Source organism: Pocillopora verrucosa, chromosome 8 (assembly GCF_036669915.1).
Source record: "Pocillopora verrucosa isolate sample1 chromosome 8, ASM3666991v2, whole genome shotgun sequence".
NCBI lineage: Eukaryota > Metazoa > Cnidaria > Anthozoa > Scleractinia > Pocilloporidae > Pocillopora > Pocillopora verrucosa.
Genome location: NC_089319.1, coordinates 826,131 through 846,484, shown reverse-complemented (window position 1 = coordinate 846,484; position 20,354 = coordinate 826,131). Strand labels below are relative to the sequence as shown.

The window sequence follows — 20,354 nt, the reverse complement described above, 5'->3', positions numbered from 1 at the left end:
GCTTAAAGCTGTCTTCTGATCACTCAAACTGAAGTCATTCTCTCCGCAGATCTTAAAGATTTTCTGAAACATAACCTATTCTCAATGCGCCAAGGGCAACATTGACATGTCAGTGTCTAGGTGGCTCTTGTTTTAATCAAAGGAGACATTTTTTAATGCTCTTGAAAACAGTGATATTTTACAAGCTCTGTAATCACTCAGTCACCAATGCGGGAACTGTTCCTCTAGTCCTGAATTCATGAGCCTAATTGGAAGATCTTCCATGTTGGGAAGGACAAACATGTTCTGAAACACATTACCAAAAAACAAGCAAAGAAATTATGCAAAGACAATTTGAAAACTGTAAGATAATACACAAAAACCAGAGGGATGCAGTCCAAAGTGAGGTTAAAGCAACAATAACAAAACAGCAACGGTGACAAAAAGACAAAATTAGGCTTGAAGCACAAGCCAGAAAAGCCACTTGGCATGTCAGCCCAAGTACACTTTTTTTAATCAAATATTAATCAATCTTCAGTGATACTTTACAATGACAATGCGCCTCTCCAATCTACAGAATGGCTGTCCCTCCTGCTAATGAAGTTGACTTGTGGGGATTCGTATGAAAGGCGGGGTTGGATTACTATTGACTATCATACCACATATGGGTGGAAACAATAATCCATACATCCATTAGGTCTGTACTCAGCTCTATGAGTTAGCCCAGACTTATAGCTGTTTGTTGCAGAACTTCACCTGCTCTCTTGTTTTTTCTCTAACTTGGTAATTTACATGTAACATCAATTCACAAATTTCCATTTAAAATTCTTACCTTAAACTCTTGTTTCAACTTTTTCTCAATCCAGTCAGTAACATGGGTGAGTTTGACTTGACGTTCACCAAGCTTTGGTCTTGCAGAGACAAACAACATGGGACTCCCCCGGAAACCATACCTGCAACAATGTATCAAATTTGAATTGAATGCAAACTGAAAATTATTACACCCCATGAACAGATAAAGTCTAAAATGTTCTTCAAAATCTCAAAACTAGAGCTTCTTCCACAGCTTCTAGATCAGATTTTACAACATAATTTAATGTACAAGCAGGAAAAAATAAAATACAGTCAAATAAAAATTTTGCTACTTAACAGGTAAAAATAATAATAATGTTAATTATCATATTGTGTTTTGCATCTTATTTACCAACTGGTAATCTATTTAAATTATGAAAATAATTTTTTCTACAATATTGTGTCACAGTTGATTTTCCTCCAAGTGTGTAAAACATATACATTTACTCTCATACCAGTAAGTAACACTCCTCTTTAAGAATCTCCAAGTTCACTAGAAATTTGTTGAGTTTGCTGGCATGTAGCAACAGATTAAATTTACTGAATGTAGAGTCACCAAATGTGTGGAACATCTTTAACTTCCAAATTAATTATTCCCTTTCCATAAAGCTTTTCTTTCCCTTTCCTAATACATGGAAATCAACGATAACCATGTAAAGCTGGACTTATATCAAATACGTTTTCATATCTGTGAATTGGCACAAAGACTAAGTGGAAAGAGAGAATTACCTTGCTAAAAAAAAGAAAGGAGAAAAACAGGAGAAAATTTAATGCAGTTGATTACAACATACCACAGCCTGTTTGTAGGAGGTGGGGGAATGTTCAGTGCAAGAGTTCCTTTGACTGTTAATACCTCCACTGACAAAATAATTGGCAGATTAGAAAACCTCTCAGCTGCTCTCTTGACAATGCCAGTCTCCGCTGCCTTCTTCACCCACTTAGATTTTGCCAGCCGTTCAATTACACTGAAGATTTTGCGCTTTGGTCCATTCTTAGTAGAAAGACCTAAGTGTTTTTTCATTGGAGTACTAGGGGCACTTTCTGATGTCTTCTCAGGAAGAACTTCAGTGAGCAAGCCTTTATCTGATAGTTCCTCACTTGAACTCTGTTTCTGAGAAGACAGTTGTCTCCTTCTTGGTTGAGTGCTCTTTTCCAAAGAAGAATTTCCTTCTTCTGCATCAGTTGCATTACTCAGAGATAAAGGATCCTTGCTTTCAAGAAGCTCTTCATCACCATCAAAACTGCTCAAGGTGAAGGAGTCAGAGCTTTCACTCTGAGGAATATCTTCCAGCTTCTCTCTTCCACTCTGCACAGTTCCAAGAGGCTTGATCATAAACTCTTCAAAGTCAGATTCTGGTGATTCAAAGTCAGAGTCACTGTCAGGTGGACTCTCAGATCCTGAGTCATTATCAAGTTCAGCTGCGCCCAAACTTTCTTTGTCAAGATTTTCATATTTCCTAGACAGCTCTGCCATTTCAAGCTCTGCATGCTCACTGTTTCCAAGGCTTAAAAAGTAACTCAAGTACCCTTCTATATTTAAATGGCCTTCAAAAGTAAGGATCAAGCCTCCATTGTAAGTCACTTCTAAATCAACCCATGTACCATCATGCTCAACCTTCGGAGAAGATGTCTTTGTTATAACTGGAAGACTCTGGCCAAGGTTAAGATCAGAAATTGAGATGTCCCGTATGAAGGAGGGTTTCTTCATCTTGGCAAGCTTGTTTTCAAAGCGTTCCTTGATCTTGTTAGTCCAATACTTGTCATGCCATACATCCCAAAATACTCTCCCAAACATGACATTAACCCATGCAATTTCTGACTGTTGGGAAGGCTGAGCAATGAGTTTAGCCATGTATTGGGGATATGAACACAATGGCGGGGTCTCCAGGTCGGAAGAGTTTCCAGAATTGTCATTAAGAAGTCTGCACAGGTGATTATACCAATCTTCTTTCTCCCTACCAGTCCTTGCAAATAAGTAAAGTACACCAACATCATCTAAAGAATCTTGTTCCTTGATTTTGATGCTCTCCTTTGCACCACTTTCTTCATCAGCACTTTTGCTAAAACAAGAGATATCTTCAGAATGTGTCCCTAGCTTTTCAAGAGCAAGGCAGATTGGAAACTTTCGACTCCATACTTTCTTCATTGTCATTGATGCTGGTAAAAGTGAAACTTTGCTTCCAGTTAAATCATAGTGTTCATGCTTTGAGAATGATACACTTGCTCCCTCTTCAATGGATCGCGGGTCAAACTTCTTTCCAGAATCTTCCACATGAGGATGTGACAGTTTTAAGTTTGTTCCATTTAAGGAGGCAAAGACTGGAATAGTCTCGGCACTGAATTCGAACTTGTCTGGGATGTAATCAAATGACTTAAACATCCAGCCCTAGGAAATAAAAAAAAAAACAAACAAACATAAAAAGAAAGATCTGGACTGAAATTTTACAAAATAAGCAAAATATTAATTCAAATGATAAAAACATTGTTTATGTAAAGTACACTTCAAAGTAAAGCCACTTAAAGGCTTTGTACAATTTATGACGTCATTTCTCTGATCAATAAAAGTAATATCTAATGATTAATCTGTTAGATAAACTATATTTATTTCATTTAGCGAAGAAAGTTTTCCTTGTATGTCTCCCTGAGGGTATTTTGCTCCAATTTTGATGCATCAAAGCTACACCATCCATTTTTTCAAAACTTGATCACAAGGTCTGACAATAAAATCAAGGTTCTATCTATATCATTGGCCAATTGCATCAATATACATAGTACGACAAGATTGTAGAAATTCGAATAACATCATTAAAAATTTACCGCGACATAATTTTAAAATGTTATGTTCCTATAGAATATCAGACTTCCTAAACTCGATGGTAAACGTAACTGTACAAACACACGCTTAAGGCGTAGAAAGTAACATGAAAGTGACGAATACACTTCCAGAAAGAAATGGGCAAGTGAAAAATCGGTTGACGAGATTTTCCTTCTCCTGTCACGAAGAATGTTTTTGATAAATGCAAACTTGAATACTTGCCTCTAATTTGTTTCTCTCTAAAAGTAACCCAGGATCAGTAGATTTGTAATCAAGCGTGGGGATTCTTGCTAGTCTTTGTTCATATTCCATTAGTTCTTTTTCGTATCGTTCAGCAATGGAGTCCACTGGACAAAATAGCCAAAGAAATGCACATCCCCCTAAATATGTCAGTAAACCTCCAAGCACTACCCCAGACATAAACGGAGGAGACGATGTGATGAAGTAGATATAAACTATTAAAGAGCAAAAACAAAAATTGGCGAAATGAGGGGATTTGTCTACCGTAGGGTGCGGTAAATGTCGTACATCACTACCAGCTTTTGTGTTTCTGGTCTCCTTAAAATGGTTTAAATTGAAAGACAAGTCTGAAGAAGATTGAATTTCAGAGTTTATGTCTGCGCTACTTTCATTTTCTTCGGTATCCGAAACAATTTCTTCAGGCTCAACGTGCGCTTCATCTTTCGCTAAACTCGCCAACAGAGATGATAAAGAAATGCCAGCTGAGCTTTTCGGCTTTTCCTGTTCGGCACCTCCACGGGTGTTTTCATCTTGACGATCTCGATTCAATTTACGACGAAAAGGTGACGGAGACCTAGATCTTGGTCTGTCCACTGTTAATTTGCTTTGTAAATCTTCATCAACATGAGTTTTGGAGGGAATCGATCCGACATCGTTTTCCTCTTTTATCTCTTGTTCTGGAAGCGAAAGGCCTTCTTTTGCGGGTTCAGACTTCGGTTCGTTTCCCTGATCTCCTCGACCACGCAGGAACTTCATTATGACCGAATCAGAGTCTTCTGATCGCAAATAACTCGGCCACGTACTTTGTTTCTGAACTATCGACCGCTTTTCTGAGGTCGCTCTCAGCTCTTGAGTAGAGTGGCTCTTACTAGCTAATTTCAAGCCAGCTTCCGACGAGCTCTTTTTCGCATTTGAAATCGCTTCAGTATGTTTGTCAACTTCCTGACGAGAAGGGTCGACGCTCTCAAGCTGTTCGTAATCTTCCACTGTCACTTTACAGAAACCATCCTCTTCATTTTCACCTTCGATTCGCAGTCGGGGATCGTTTCTATCATGGCTCTCTCTGTTTCCTTTACGTTCGATGGATATTTCTTCGTCAGAATCTAACTCCTTATTGCTAGAACTGTAACGAATAGAGATCGAAGCAAATGCATTTCGAATCGATCTTTCAGGAGCTACTCCGGTTGGCTGGCCACTTCTCGCGGTCGTTGTTCGTGGTAAGGGTGGTCGGGGTGGCGGCTTTTTTGCACTCATTGCTCTCCTCTACTTCACCAGCCCTCTGTGCTCTTCCTAATTAAACAGTTACCCGCCATGAGGCGATGATTACCATTGAAATTGCAATTTTTCCTCGTCAAGTTTATCGACTCCGTGACCCGAGTGAATGGGACAGAAAACAAAGCCAGCGGCAAAACATTGGCTTCCAGACTCTCACGTACATAGACGCACGAATGCAAAATCACCATTTTCCAGGTGATGGGTGGGAGGGGAATGTTATATCCCAGCCCGAGTTTAGGTTCCTGGAAGCCCACGGAGAATCAAAAGATAGGTTACTGATTTCTTTGTCTATCTTTTCTCATACTTTAAATTTCTTCAAGCAATTCTTTCATCAAAAAATTTTTCTCAACGGGTGATGGAGGGAGGCATCGGGGCCTATTAGAAACCGCAAAACCGTAGAAAAATCATCCAAAACCGAAAAACCGAAAACAAATTCGATCAAAACCGAAAACCGCATACAAAACTGTCACAACCGATACATTTTCACATCCCTGATCAATCCGATACAATGGTGACAAGTGGAGCATACAGAGTAAACTACACTAATTTCATTACAGGATTTTATGAATGCCATGGACTTGGCATTGTCTTCTCCTATCTGCTTAAATTAACAGCTGGTCTCTCGACGACCTCGAGCGTGGTCTCTGCAAACTCAGCAGCTGGTAGTGGAGCCCAGTTAAATTAAGGAAATTCGCGCAAAAGTCCTCTATAGTCCTCTATAGTCCTCTATTTGCAGTTTTGCAGTCGCAAAAAGCTATAGCTCTGGAAAGTTTCATCGAAAATCCCTAATTTAACATTTCCATTTACCAACTAAGAATCAATCAATTACGTGTGGCCTGTAACTTGGTTACCAACTTCGAGGTGGCGTTGATAAAGAAACTCTGGTAATGTTCGATGCTTAGCCATACGTGTAGCCGTACTCTCCCCTCCCCTCGGATATCAAATCCGGAAACCCGTTAGTATTTTTCGCGAAAACCGAAAATCAAATGCTAAAAAAAAGGAAAATCCGAAAACCGCAATGAACACCAAAACCGAGAAACCGATCTAAAAAATAGCCAAAACCGCAAAACCGAAAATCCCAATGCCTCCCCTCGGTGATGAAAAAGGCAGTCTGCAACATGGCCGACCAAAATGGCCGAAAAATATGACGTTAAATTTAAACCAATGAGCTTCAAGGACGTCACGAGCGTCGAACAACACGCTGGGAAAGGAACACGGATATTTACGAGAAACACGAGTATCCCAAACTCGACCTTGCTTTGTTAATCGGATAGCACAAGTCAGGAAAAATGAGCAGATGTACAATATTTGGCTTGTATTTGGGTCTGATTTTGTTTGTTTCTTGGCATTCAGTGGTTGCATCTGAAGAAGTAAGGTTAAAAATCGACCTGTAGTTTTCATGGACAAATTATATTTTGAGAATCGAACTTGAAACTCATACATTTGTTTTCCTCATAGGCTCGTACTTTGAGTGTACCAGAGTCTTTACTATTCATATCAACGTTGGATGGGACAATGCATGCGGTGAAGAAACAGACTGGAGATGTTCGGTGGTCGCTTAAAGAAGGTGACAATAAATTTATCGTATCAGAAATTTGTGAGAGATATCAGCTGTTGTGTGTTTATTACACCGGAAGTTTTATTCTACTTTTAATCGCTCGTCCTTTCAAGTCAGGGACTTCATCTTACGAAGAAATGTTCTGATATTTTCATATAATAAGGAAAACATTTAGTGACAGTGTTAAAGCAATGTAGAGGGTTTTACCACGACGATTGATAGCTTAGATTTGGTTGTTCATGTATACAGTGTGCTACAGGTTCTTACATCAGATCGCGATCTCTAGCTACGTGTTTGAGAAGTTCACGGTTCTCTTCACTCAACTGAAGTATTCTATTACATCTGCTCTTCGTCGTAGTTTCTGTTCATTTTTTTTTTCGGTTAGTACGATTAAACAAGTAACTCGGTTCGATAGCGTTTTGCAAAATTCTTTTCGAATACAATCAAAGATTTGGTAATAGCTTTTTACATTTATTTATTCCAGAATGAGTGGAAATTTCGCCGTGTTCATTCTCAGATCTCCTCAGCTCGACTCGTGGTCTTTTTCACAATTACAAATCGATGAACAGGGAGAAAGTTTTCTTTATTTTAGGAGGAGGTGTGATGCAATATGAATTTATTATCCTTTTTTATTGTTTTGGAATAATACAAGACATTATTTATTCATTGATTAGTCTGGATCGTTTTAAAGACACTTCTGATTTTAATATTCTCCTACCAGCTGTTTTTCTGAATTTATCTTCCATGTGATTCTGATATATTCTGTTATCTTTTGTACAGCTAAACACACATCTAGACAAATTTGTTTGAGCTGGGATGATTTTTATAATGAAATTTTATCTTGGATCGCTCACAAAAATACACATTAAAGAGATTTGAAATTAAAATTAACGCTTTTCACTGCTTCATACAGACAAAGTGTTTGGGATATAAGCAAAATGCAACAAAAGGTTTCTGGTGCAGTAAATTTTACAGATGCTTACATTTTAAATTACCTCTTATGTTTTGAAACCAGAAGTTTTGCTCAATAAGATATAACCAAGCACCTGTAAATATCTTTTAATTCATATTATGTCCTTATATATTTTTTCTGGAGGAAAATTACCCCAGAATACAGAAGTCATAATTTCAGCCTGGAATTTTGCACCAAAAGGAAATGACCTTTTAAAAAAAATGTTTTCTTAATCAAGGTTTGCTTTTCCATTTAGTGCAGCTTGTCACTTTAAAAGCCAAATCTCTACATGAAAGGGAATCAACAAGAACACACATCTCTGATGTTTGATTTGGTCAATCAATGATTGTTTAATGACACCCATTTTATAAAATTTCACTTGCTAGAGCATATTCTAAAACTGGGCTTCCAGAAAGACAATTATATTGTTGTGCATTGTCTTTCTTTTACAGAGTCATGACAAATAAGGTTTAAGATACAGAGTATAGTTAACCTGTGCATTAACCCTTTAACCCCCAACAGTGATTAACATGTAACTTCTCCCTATGATATTCATACATTATTCAGCAAACGGGTAATGAGAATATTCAAACTTATCAGATAGAAGTCACTATCACTATCTAACACCAAATTCTAATTTGTAACTTATTTAAAAGGAAATGTGTTATGTGTTGCAACCAGAGGGGAGAAGTAACAATTAGATCTTGGGAATTAAAGGGTTTATAGAATGTATGAGGTACTGGTTAACTACTAGACAGAAGCCAGAGAGGATATAAACCAATTCATGTACTTCTTGTTAAGTATAAAGTGCAGATTATTCCCTGAAAAAAAAACTGAAATTGTTATTGATAAAATAGTCATAAGGAACTATGGCTAAAATAAATAACTATTGCTGGAGATTGATTGATCCTGAAGAGAGCACAGACTTTGGTTTAAATTTTACCTTGTGATATTTATTTGTTGATAGATTTCTGATTTATATAGACTAAATATCTGGAGATCTTGCAAGTCAGTGTTCCAATACTACATTTGCTAATTTTTCAAATTGTTTTCTTCTTTGTAGATGCTGTAATACAGACACCAGTATTTCTTCGCCCAGGGTAAGATCATTGTTTCCTTCTAACACACTCACTTGTAGTCATGCCATGCTAACAGGTCCAAAACTAGCACATCAAAAATCAAAATAACCTTCAAATTACACATAATGTGGTCCAGTGCAACTTATTAATTTGGAATAGAGCTATATGGCTATTCTTAAAATCTGTGATTGATTTTTGTGTGTTTTTTTGTTTTTAGTGCAATATTCATCCCTGATCCAAAAGATGGTAGTTTATATGCCTTTGGTAGTGCTCATGATGGTCTCAAGGTATAGGAACGTTCTATTATTTATATACATAATTATATGGCTTAGTATTTACCAAAAGTTGATAATGATTTTTATCTAAAATAATAATTCAAGTCTTAGCTGATTGGTTCAGAGGAATTTATTACAAACTCAAAAAGAAAACATTTTTATGTTAATTTCTGTAATATCTAAACCTAAACCTTAGTAATCATTACTGGCAAACTATTTTACAGGAAAATGAAATTCATTTTAAATCTGCAGATACCCCAATTTTAAAAAACAACAAGATCTCAACTTTGTTTTGCACCCAAATAAATAAAAAGAAGTAAATTAAATTCATTCTTACTGTATATCAGAAACTGCCATTTACAATACCTGAGTTAGTGCGGGCATCTCCTTGTCGAAGTTCTGATGGAATTCTCTACACAGGTAAGTTAATTTATTGAAACAATATTCATTTCTATGATCAATGATTGGTTATCATACATTCAAATGTAGTTATCTCTTGACATGTCATTTCAACCTGCAAGTCATTGGCATTTTCATTTTGCTGTTTATAAAACTGTCTGGAATTTTTTATTTGTCCATTCTGCTCTTCATCTTCTGCTATTGATTATTTCATGTGTTGTAAAAAAATTATTTTTACTATAGGTCGTAAAACAGATGTTTGGTATGCTATTGACCTGGACACTGGGATAAAACAACAAACCCTAAAGCTGGATGGAACAGAGACTGTTTGCCCCATGATGTCCAATAAGAGGGCTCCAGTATTTCTTGGTAGAACAGGTACATTGATTGATCTACATTTTATTTCTCCAAGTTACATCTGTTCAATATTCTTGCAAATTAAGAAGATGATTTATTTCAAGATGGTTTCATAACTGGTACACTTGTCACAAATTATAATTTAAACTAGAAAGTTCTCTTGAAACTTTAATTTCAATAAAGATTGTGAAATAACTAGTTTAAGAGGGCATCAATTTTGTAAGAATTAAGTATTGTTAAAAAAATAAGTAATTTTTTTTTCTGCCTTTTCATAGAATATATGATAACCATGTATGACAGCAAAAGCAGAGAAAAAAGGTGTGTAGCATTTGTGCCTGTATATCTTGGATGGTAAAATGGAAGAGATAACAAGTTACTTTATTTTTCTTGATTTTAGACATCTCTGTCTAACCTGCAGTTTATGTTTTTAATTTTATTGCAGATGGAATGCTACATTTCATGATTATTCTTCACATCTTGCCCAAGATGTTGACTACGGTAATCAATTTGTCAAATGGAATGGCCCCAACATTTTTCTACTCAGTAACAGCCCTTTAATTTTTCAGCACAGTTACAGATGTTTATGGCGCAAGAATTTGAGAATGCAAGTTAGAATATTTTTACCCATATTGAGTCTGATTGGATATTGAGAATAGCTTTTAATTGAAATGAGTTATATTAGGCACTCAAGTCAAAGTGTTAACATCCAATCAGGCTTTATATGAGCAGAAGTATTCTTGTTGTTCTTGCCATATCAGAGGGTGACCATTATTACAATCATGTTGATTTTTTTTAATTTTATTATCTATGGTGTGAATCTTTTTTGTTAGATCTTCATCATATGTGTTCTAGTTCTGATGGTTTCATGGTTACCATGGACGCATCAACAGGTATGTACGATGAAAGGAATTCTCCTCACATGAAAATAGTTAGTAAGCTAAACTTCCTCTACCACAAATTCCCCCAACAAGTATCTCAATTTTTAAGGAGGGTTATTTTGTACAGTTGATGTGTAAAATACATTTTATCTAGGCATATGTGATAAATAGCAGAGTCAGTATAGTTATGATTGAACCAGTATTTACTAGATAACCTCATTTTAGTGGGTTAGTTTGTAAGTGACTGTTAAATATCATTCTGTTTTATTCTTTTCTTTCAGGAGAAATTTTGTGGACCAAGAATTATGGCTCCCCTGTAGTGGGAATTTACAGAATGGACAATGAAGCCTTGCTAAAAGTTAAAGTCAATCACATAGCTAAAGAGACATTGAAACATCTTATTGGGGCAAACACTTCAAGCTCTTCACACCAAAACACTTTCCTTGGAGATGGTGGAGAAATAGTTCTACAGTAAGAGAAGTTAACAGGAATTCTGAGCTCGTAGCTTCTTATTTAAATCTTTGACCCCTAAGAGTGATTTGCATCTAATATCTCCTTACAATAATAAGAAGACTCAAGGAACTCACCAACTAAAGAAGCTCTTGACTTTTAAGCAAACTCTCCTTGTCTGCACCTTAGGAAATGTATAGAGAACAGTATGGGAAATATGCATACCATTCAGTTTTAACTTTCTATTGGCTTCACTCTTCATTTCCTCTTCCTTTTTTGCGACCACCTATTTCAGGTTGGGCAGGTGCCTACTTCAAATGCCCTTGAGAACCCAGTGCATGCTATATGTATTTGGTATTGAGGTGTATCATTTTCTTCTCCTGTAGGCCAACATTGTACATTGGGGAACATGCTGGGGGATTGTATGCTCTTCCATCACTGGTTGAAGAAGGATCGCCATTAGTTGAGGTATTGGCTGCAATGATGGCAAGAATTCCTTTTAATATTCAAATACTTGATACAGCAAGTTTACATCTCTTATTCTTTTTTCCAGGCAAAAGTTTTATTGATCGAAGGCCCAAGATCAGGTGTTCCTAAAACAGTAAACCCAACCAAGTCCAGTGATGCAGTATCTGCCAGAGAACATTCTGCAAACATTTCTCCTCCAGTGCGGCGGCCTGTACAGCAGCCCAAAGTGTTGGAACCCAAAGCTGCATTGCTTCTGGGACACCATCAAGTTCCGCTTGTTGCCAACCCTCAATTGCATATCACTCACATTCCTGATAAACTGATGCCAATGTACATGCATCATCATCATCTACACAACATGAAGATGACGCCAAAGAGAATTGAAAAGACAAATGCTAGAGAGGAAGACAGACGACATCAACAGGAGATGTTTGAGATGATGAAAATTCACCAGCGACTGCTATACACCATTATAGCCACTATTGGAATACCTGTGGTCTTACTAGTTGTGTTTTTTATTGAGGTACGCATAGTGTTACATGCAATGTGATCTGCAATTGTATCTAAAACATTGAAAGGCATACATTGCACTAGGATTTTCAAATGTTATGTATATCAAAGATATTCATCTGGTCTTTGTGGCAATTTTTTTAAAACTAGCCCAAGCTTTAGTAACATGTTTATATTTTATCTTTGCCTTGCAGAGGTCAACAAGACAGTCTGCTATTTCATCAAAAAGATCTTCACCCCCTTCCTCATCATCATCATCATCTTCATCATCCCAAAGAGTCCATGAGCAAAATGCAGAGCAATCACCTGAGGTTTTAAGTAAGTTCAGCTTGAATAAATGAAAATTCCACCTTAAGTTGTCTCCCTGGCAGAATTAGTGTTTTTCTGATAACTTTCCCTACCATTGGTAGATGCTCTAACCATGGGTCACAAGGACCTGTTAGCAAGAACTAACTTCATATACGTTGTGGGTCTGGTGCATAGTATCTTGAGTGGCAAAAGAGAAGAAAATGAGGAATTTTTATCTGACTGTCGAAGCACTAAATAAATCCTTTGACTCCCAGTCTTCCACTCTCCTCACTGTTCCTATGATTTTAAGTTTTGCTTTAAGAATTCTCTCATCACCTTTTTGCCAAACTTTGTACTGATATCATAGGGAGATGTTACATATTGTAAATTGCTGGTAAGGAGTCGTCATCTAATTGTTACAAATATGGGACAAAAGAGAAATCAATCAGTGTTTCCTTAGAATTTTGCCAACATTTTACAAGTAACAGGTTAAACGTGTCCTTGGGGTTTAAATGGCAGAAAAAGTGAAAGATAATTTTGCTGGCGAATCTTGCTAATTTTTTCTTTTGCGCAACAGGTAGGTTAGTGTCTGTGGGAAAGATCTCCTTCTCTCTTAAGAACGTTCTTGGTCGAGGCTGCGAAGGAACAGTTGTCTACAAGTAAGTCGTTTTCTGTTTTTTTCCTCACAAGCTGGGAGAACTTTATCTTCATTTGAGTGTGTTGGGACAAACTTCTATCTAACTTTATTTGACTCGTGTTTTGTTTTTTCAGGGGTAAATTTGATGGCCGCGATGCCGCAGTTAAACGCATTTTACCAGAATGTTTCACTTTTGCTGATAGAGAGGTTTGTCATTTTCAGGATCCATTTCATGACGTCATTGTGACATTTTAAGAGGTTTCAATAGAGAGGAAAGTGGTAAAATTTGACAGAAACATAGAGTTAGGTAGCTTTCGATGAAAATAAATAGATCTGGATATAAGAGATCCACGCAGCTATAAACACTACTGAACTAGTTGTTGAAATAAGACCTGAAAAAAATTCAGGCCCGTACGGGATTTGAACCCATGACCTCTGCGATACCGGTGCAGCGCTCTACCAACTGAGCTAACAATCCAGCTGGGATATATATGCAGTGCACAGACATGTCCCAGTTGGCTTGTTAGCTCAGTTGGTAGAGCGCTGCACCGGTATTTTGGTGATTTTCATATATCTACAATAAATTAATCTCTTTTTATTACTTTTTTGTCTAGGTGGATCTATTACGTGAATCAGATGCCCATCCAAATGTAATTCGGTATTTCTGTACGGTAAGTCGCCTGTAAACCGTTTGACTCTCAAGCGCGTCTTCCGCGCGTCATTTATTAAGCTAACGATGTCTAAAAGGCATCCGTAAGTTTGAAGCGTGTTAGTGCTAAGACAATGCTTGACCCAAAAACTACATAACCAATCAAAAATCACTTTATCTTTGTGAAAAGATGCATCACTGTACATTTGCAATATTTTAGGAAAAAATCGTACCTTTGAGTTAGGAAGGAGGAATTAGTCTCTGTATCGGCTATTTATTTAGGGATTATGTTAAATGATTAATAATTTTTTATCTTTACATATAATTTTAGGAAGAGGATCAGCAATTTCGCTATATCGCCTTGGAATTATGTGAAGCTACCCTTCAGGAGGTAGGCCTATATCAACTTCAAATTTTGGGAAGTGTCCTTCATTCTAATGACGTGATGAACTATATTCAGTAAATATAGAGCTCTTTTCTTTTTTCAGTATGTTGAAGATCCGACTTTTGAGCGCCATGGACTAACACCTGTAACTGTACTGAATCAAGCCATGTCTGGACTCACTCATCTTCATTCTCTTAACATTGGTAAGAATCTGATCTTGTGAACCTCTTGTGATCTCGTTACTTTTTGTCCCTTTTGGATGTTAACAATTACCTGAGTTATGTCAGGAGAAAGTGCTGGTTAACTTTTCTTGGAGCTAAAGGTTAGATAAAGCTTGAAGTTGCTATATATGTATATATACATTTATGTATAAAAATATTTACATATAAACTTTCTGCTCCAAAAAATAAAATTGATAAATAGATGAAAATAAATAAAATATTTTAGAATGATTACATGATTAAATAACACATGGCAAATAAACACAAACATTAAAAGTTCGTGAGTTAGTATAATTTTGCGATTCTGATATGAACTGATTTGCAACGGTGAATATTTTGGTCTCTTTCTGGAAATGAGCGTAGTATTGTTTACTCGATTACAGCCAGTGAGTGACATTGTCAATTGTAGATATGACTGACTAATCTGTGGGTGAAACTTTAAATAAGCAAACTCTGTCTTTAATGATTTGGCCTCTTGTCAAACAATTGATAAATATATTTTCTATTTCAGTTCATCGGGACATCAAACCACACAATGTTCTAATTTCTAAGCGATCCGTGAGCGGTGAAGTGAAGGCCATGATATCTGACTTTGGGCTTTGTAAGAAACTGGCGTACGGGCGGAACTCGGCCACTTGTCAAACAGGTGCTATAGGTACAGACGGCTGGATAGCGCCTGAGATGTTTAAACCTGACAACAAAATGGTAACTGAATGCATAATTACGATCAGTTTAGAGAGATAACGAGTAGTCCCGTCATTAAAGAACACTCAAGATTTTATTCTCTATGCATTCCTCTAAATACACCTTGTTGAAGGTAAACCGAGGATGTCTCAATTCTCCCCACTCTCTGGCTGAAAGCCCCTCCCCCCCCTCCCACTGCATCATTCAGGTCCCAGTTGCTCAAGGGCAGATAACGCTATAGCCTATAAATCGCTATCCAGTGGATAAGTGTCAACAAAACGTACTGCACCATCCACTGGATAGCCATTTGTCTTGTGAATATCGCTATTCACCCTTCGAACAACTAAGCCCAAGAGGTTTTAAAAATTTGAATGGTATGGTGGCTGGAAAGGCCATCTAGTTCTTCCATCGGCTTTAGTTTTCAAGAACTCGATTAAAAATCGCTCTCTAATCTCAGGCAAGTTTCACACAACTCAAACACTCTTAAAATATATTAAAGTTCACACGGCAACCAGGTGGACAATCAGACATAGTTTGAAGCTACACTGGTTTGCAGATTTAATGAATGTAACCGAAGAAGTTACAATTCATAGACCCAACGTTTCGACACTCCTGTCTAGTGCCTTCATCAGGGGTGATCTAAACGCTGCAACAAGAGGTCCTTTTATATGATCACTAATTAGCGGCCTTTTTTCTGACGAGGTGTAAATAGGCGTCAGGAGGCAGACCGCCATCGTCACGATTTAAAGGAGCGTGGGCGGAGTTAATGTGCCAAGCCTCCAAACAAAGGCGCTGGTGGTAACGCCGATTAGTAGTGATAATTTTAGAATTATCCCACCCAATTGTATGGTTGGTTAGGCAAGTATGCTCCGATAAAGCTGAATTTTCCTTTTTGCAAAGAAAAACCGCTTTTTGGTGCTATTTTAACCGTGTACCAAACTAGCGTTTGGCCTGTCCGATGTATTCGTTATCACAGTCATTGCAAGGATGATTACGGATTTCATAAGAGATAAAACTCTTGACGCTTGTGAAGAATTAGTATCTTTCGACGTTGTTTCGCTCTTCACCAAAATCCCAGTTGATCTTGCCGTTAAGGTTGCGGAGGAAAGACTCAGAGAAGATGCTTCCCTAGGACAAAGAACTTCTTTGCCTGTGGAGGATATTATTCATCTGCTGTCTTTTTGCCTCAAAACCACGCAATTTACATATAACGGCACATACTATCAACAAGTTTTTGGTACAGCTATGGGTTCGCCTGTTTCTGCTGTCATTGCTAACATGGTAATGGAAGACGTGGAACAAAGGGCCTTAGCCACTTCACCGGTTAAACCCTTTTTCTGGAAACGATATGTCAATGATGTTATTTCTGCGGTATCCGGAAATGAAGCGGAGCGCCTCTTGTCGCATTTGAATTCAGTAGAGCCGTCGATCCAATTCACCCTTGAACGTGAAAAGGATAGACATTTGCCCTTTCTTGATTTAAATGTGTCTAGAGGGGTTCAGGGTAATTTAGAGACAGGTGTCTACCGTAAACCCACCCACACCGACAAATACCTCGCTTTCGATTCTCACCATCCTATTTGCCATAAAAAGTCTGTAGCCAAAACTTTACTTAGGAGGGCTGATTGTCTACCATCATCACTCGATTCGAAGGCTGAGGAGAGGAAATATGTTTCCAATGTCCTAAAGGCAAATGGCTATACAAAAACTTTTCTCCGTAACTGCCAAAAACCAGTTACAAATAGTAACGCTCTTGATGAAAGGGAACCAGCGACTGGTTTTGCTGTTATTCCTTACATACAGGGTGTTACTGAACCCATCAAGAGAATTTTGAATAGCCACAACGTTAAAGTTGCTCAAAAACCTTTTCAGACTTTGGGGCATATTTTCGCCAAACCTAAGGATCCTGTCACGAAAGAACAACGAACCGACGCCATTTATTCTATTCCTTGCAATGACTGTGATAACGAATACATCGGACAGACCAAACGCCAGTTTGGTACACGGTTAAAAGAGCACCAAAAAGCGGTTTTTCTTTGCAAAAAGGAAAATTCAGCTTTATCGGAGCATACTTGCCTAACCAACCATACAATTGGGTGGGATAATTCTAAAATTATCACTACTAATCGGCGTTACCACCAGCGCCTTTGTTTGGAGGCTTGGCACATTAACTCCGCCCACGCTCCTTTAAATCGTGACGATGGCGGTCTGCCTCCTGACGCCTATTTACACCTCGTCAGAAAAAAGGCCGCTAATTAGTGATCATATAAAAGGACCTCTTGTTGCAGCGTTTAGATCACCCCTGATGAAGGCACTAGACAGGAGTGTCGAAACGTTGGGTCTATGAATTGTAACTTCTTCGGTTACATTCATTAAATCTGCAAACCAGTGTAGCTTCAAACTATGTCTCAAACACTCTTATTTAACTTTATGTTTGATGTCTTTTCTCTCTCTAGAAATGTTCTGTGGACATCTTTTCTTCGGGTTGTGTTTTTTACTACGTGTTAAGTGGAGGTCTCCATCCGTTTGGTGATCAGTACAGACGGCAAGCTAACATAGTAGCGGGAGATTTTGATGTAGAGAAGATAATTAATTGTGAATGTAAGAAACTTCAACCATTATAGTGTTTGATGAGATTATTTGGAAATTGACTTCAAATTCTACTGTTTCAATTAAGTAATATGGATTTGGATCAAGAAGCAGGAGTCGTGAAATAAATAAAGTGACTGTTTTAGAAATCTCAGAATGTAACCTTCTATACATTTAATGACAACTATACAAGCATGTGTACTCTTTGCTTTGGCCGTTCCATACGCTCATCAAAATTTTTCTGGACACCTTTTTTCTTTTATGTCATTTCTAAGGTTGTTTCTGTGTTTGTTACATATGCGTGAATTTTCTTTCCCTTCTTTTGCAGTGGTCACAGAAGCTAAAGATTTAATAAGAATGATGTTAAAACCCTGTCCTTCGGAGAGGTAAGGAATATTTTGGTCAAGATGGTGTATAAAAGTTAACGTACTATCTCTAATGGCTGGCAACGTGAGTGGATGGATTAAGTGAATCCTTTGTTCTTATCAGTTACCGATCGTGAAATATGGGTCTTTCATGTCCTCTCGTAATTCCATACTGTTTTCGGGCAAGAGCAACATATCTTGTGTCTTCTCTTGACCATGTAAGGATGACCGAACAACCTTGAGTCCATTATGGCTGGATATTGACCCCGTTGTGAACTTGGATATTTTACTTAGATATTACCGGGGAATGCTAAGCAGTAATATGTTTTTTTTAGTTTTCTGTTTCATCATCTCTGATGTCTTCCCTTGGAATCTGCAGAATTGAAAAATATCATTTAAAAAAGAATTCTAATTTTTGTAGACCTTCAGCGAAAGAAATCCTGAAGCATCCATTCTTCTGGAGCAGAGAAAAACAGCTTGCATTCTATCAGGTAGGAACAAACTCCTTTGCAATCGCCTACCCTTAGATACTTCGTGTATAATCGTGACAATTATAAGAAGTCATACCCCACCTCCCTGAACGAACACATCGATGTTATCAGCCACGCTGCAAGGAATGCAGTTTTGACGTGTTCTTGTTATTTTATTCCAGGATGTCAGTGATCGAATTGAGAAAGAGTCAGAAGAATCAGAACTATTAGTGTTATTACAAAAGGATTCCATTCCTGTGGTGCGAGGGGACTGGAAAGTACACTTAGGAAGCGAACTACAAGAAGGTGAGTACAATGAAAGAAACTGGAAACGAAAAAGGTTTGCTAGCAGCTGGTTCCATCTCAGTGATCGGTTGCTTCAGATCGATGCTTATAAGTTTTGTTTTATCTTTTTACAGATCTTCGCAAATTTAGGACTTACAAAGGTTCCCATGTTAGGGATCTTTTACGCGCTATGCGGAACAAGGTAAGCGTAATGATGGTGTCTGCTGCTTCAGTTTTGGTTATTTTCTGTCCTGAAGAGATGGAGAAGATCTCAATTTAGGCTCAGTTCAACACATTTATCCCCTTTCTTCGTCGAAAGAAATAAATGCAAGTTGAAATAACGACTTCTCCTTTAGCACGGAGATCTTTCGTAAAGAAAAGAATATTTACATCTTCTCTCTGTAAGTTCCTCTGCGTGTTACGAGACTTCACTGTAATGTGTATGTAGTACATATACAAAAAAGAAACCTGTTGGGTACTTCTCGCTAGTTCCTTTTGCATATAGGTCTATTAGCTTTCATAAATTTTAATTTTGTATCGTTGTTATTTATTTTGACAGAAACATCATTACCGTGAATTACCTGATCACGTGAAGGAAGCGCTCGGCTCTGTTCCTGATGGTTACATGCGTTACTTCAGCTCCCGCTTTCCGCGCCTTCTCATGCACACATACAACGCTATGGCCTCGTGTAAGAGCGAGCCTGTGTTTCAAACGTACTTCTCTCAAAAAGAACCCCTCGCATAGATTATCTTTCTCTTTTTTTAATACTTTTTACCTCTTATTAACTTAAAGCTTACAGACTCCTCTGGTCGTAGCTCAAGTTCAAGAAGACTTGGAGACTTGGGACTGCCTGTTAATAGAAATGTTCCCAATAGCTACTTACGTTGCATCGTGACACCCCATCCCCTTTCCTCTCTCTCTCTCGCTCTTTTTCTCATGTTAACCTTGCGTGACACTCAAACTTGTTTGTGTTATATTGTTACGGTGGTAAAGAATACTTTGACTCGAGTATCGAGGTGTTATTTGATATTTTTCCATTGTTAATGGGAGATGAACATGAAATATATATATATGTATATTATTTTTGAAGAAATGTTTGAAGTAAAAAATCCTTGTCCGAGTCATCATCCTTTTACGCTCCAACGGAGCCTCTGAGCAAAAAACATAGAATGAAAATGTTCGATGTATTTATTCTGCGGAGAACCTGGCATTGTACATTATTTAACGTAAATTCGGAATATAGTTAAGTAAAATATTTTGTAATCGTAGTATCCAATACATCCATTCACAATTCAAAATCGCTTTGTGAAGAATGAGTTTGAACAATAAAAGATTTGAATTTATTACAGTTCCTTTAGTAATAAGTAACCGAACTCTGAAAAGGATGCTTTGTGTAGAATACACCGAGCAGTTCGTGCACTTTAGTAAGGATTTTGAGCGAACAACGCTGGCTGTGTGTAGATCAGAAGTGTATTAAGCTTAAGCTTTGCACTAGATTATTGTTCTCCAATCTCTGGGGGCAGGAAGAAAGGGTGGCCTTCAATAATGGGACTCTACAGATGACGTATCGGAATGAAGAACTCGCTGATTAGTAAAGGAGGTGAGTTTCTGATGAAACTATGCTGCTGTGTGGGTGGGAGAGTATAACAAGGTAATTTGGTATCATCAACTAAGTTGATAACGTAAATTGGCC

The 20,354-nt window shown here is 37.6% G+C and overlaps 2 protein-coding genes across 3 annotated transcripts; one reads left to right on the top strand and one right to left on the bottom strand.

Annotated features, from left to right (window-relative positions):
- Nucleotides 1-85: 85 nt before the first annotated feature.
- On the bottom strand, nt 86-5,295 carry LOC131787998 (testis-expressed protein 2-like). Its single transcript, XM_059105078.2, has 4 exons — nt 3,869-5,295; nt 1,623-3,217; nt 812-932; nt 86-285 (listed from the first exon to the last, which is right to left on the bottom strand). The coding sequence occupies exons 1-4, from the start codon at nt 5,138-5,140 to the stop codon at nt 202-204; spliced, it is 3,072 nt and encodes a 1,023-aa protein (XP_058961061.1). The 5' UTR covers nt 5,141-5,295; the 3' UTR covers nt 86-201.
- Nucleotides 5,296-6,144: 849 nt separating this feature from the next.
- On the top strand, nt 6,145-20,009 carry LOC131787999 (serine/threonine-protein kinase/endoribonuclease IRE1). 2 transcript variants are annotated; one of them, XM_059105079.2, is made up of 25 exons: nt 6,145-6,531; nt 6,620-6,728; nt 8,735-8,771; nt 8,968-9,037; nt 9,373-9,445; nt 9,668-9,802; nt 10,057-10,099; nt 10,224-10,279; nt 10,612-10,671; nt 10,941-11,130; nt 11,496-11,577; nt 11,663-12,100; nt 12,282-12,405; nt 12,953-13,034; nt 13,147-13,219; nt 13,627-13,683; nt 13,993-14,052; nt 14,150-14,249; nt 14,779-14,972; nt 17,408-17,552; nt 17,869-17,926; nt 18,327-18,396; nt 18,558-18,681; nt 18,795-18,862; nt 19,220-20,009. In XM_059105079.2, exons 1-25 carry the CDS (start codon nt 6,451-6,453, stop codon nt 19,403-19,405), a joined length of 2,715 nt encoding a protein of 904 aa, XP_058961062.2. In that variant the 5' UTR covers nt 6,145-6,450; the 3' UTR covers nt 19,406-20,009. The 2 variants fall into 2 exon arrangements, with proteins under 2 accessions (XP_058961062.2, XP_066027490.1); XM_066171393.1 differs by lacking the exons at nt 6,145-6,531; nt 6,620-6,728; nt 8,735-8,771; nt 8,968-9,037; nt 9,373-9,445 and having other exon boundaries at nt 10,057-10,098; nt 10,222-10,279.
- The last annotated feature ends 345 nt before the right edge of the window (nt 20,010-20,354 follow it).

Bases quoted from the DNA above. Each gene is read 5' to 3' on its own strand.
- LOC131787999 (XM_059105079.2), top strand. From the start codon at position 6,451: ATGAGCAGATGTACAATATTTGGCTTGTATTTGGGTCTGATTTTGTTT. The intron at 17,927-18,326 runs GTAAGGAATATT...TAATTTTTGTAG, and splicing joins AAACCCTGTCCTTCGGAGAG to ACCTTCAGCGAAAGAAATCC. The intron at 18,682-18,794 runs GTGAGTACAATG...ATCTTTTTACAG, and splicing joins AGGAAGCGAACTACAAGAAG to ATCTTCGCAAATTTAGGACT.
- LOC131787998 (XM_059105078.2), bottom strand. From the start codon at position 5,140: ATGAGTGCAAAAAAGCCGCCACCCCGACCACCCTTACCACGAACAACG. The intron at 3,218-3,868 runs GCAAGTATTCAA...TTTATTTCCTAG, and splicing joins TAGAGAGAAACAAATTAGAG to GGCTGGATGTTTAAGTCATT. The intron at 286-811 runs GTAAGAATTTTA...AATGTGTTTCAG, and splicing joins AGTTGAAACAAGAGTTTAAG to AACATGTTTGTCCTTCCCAA.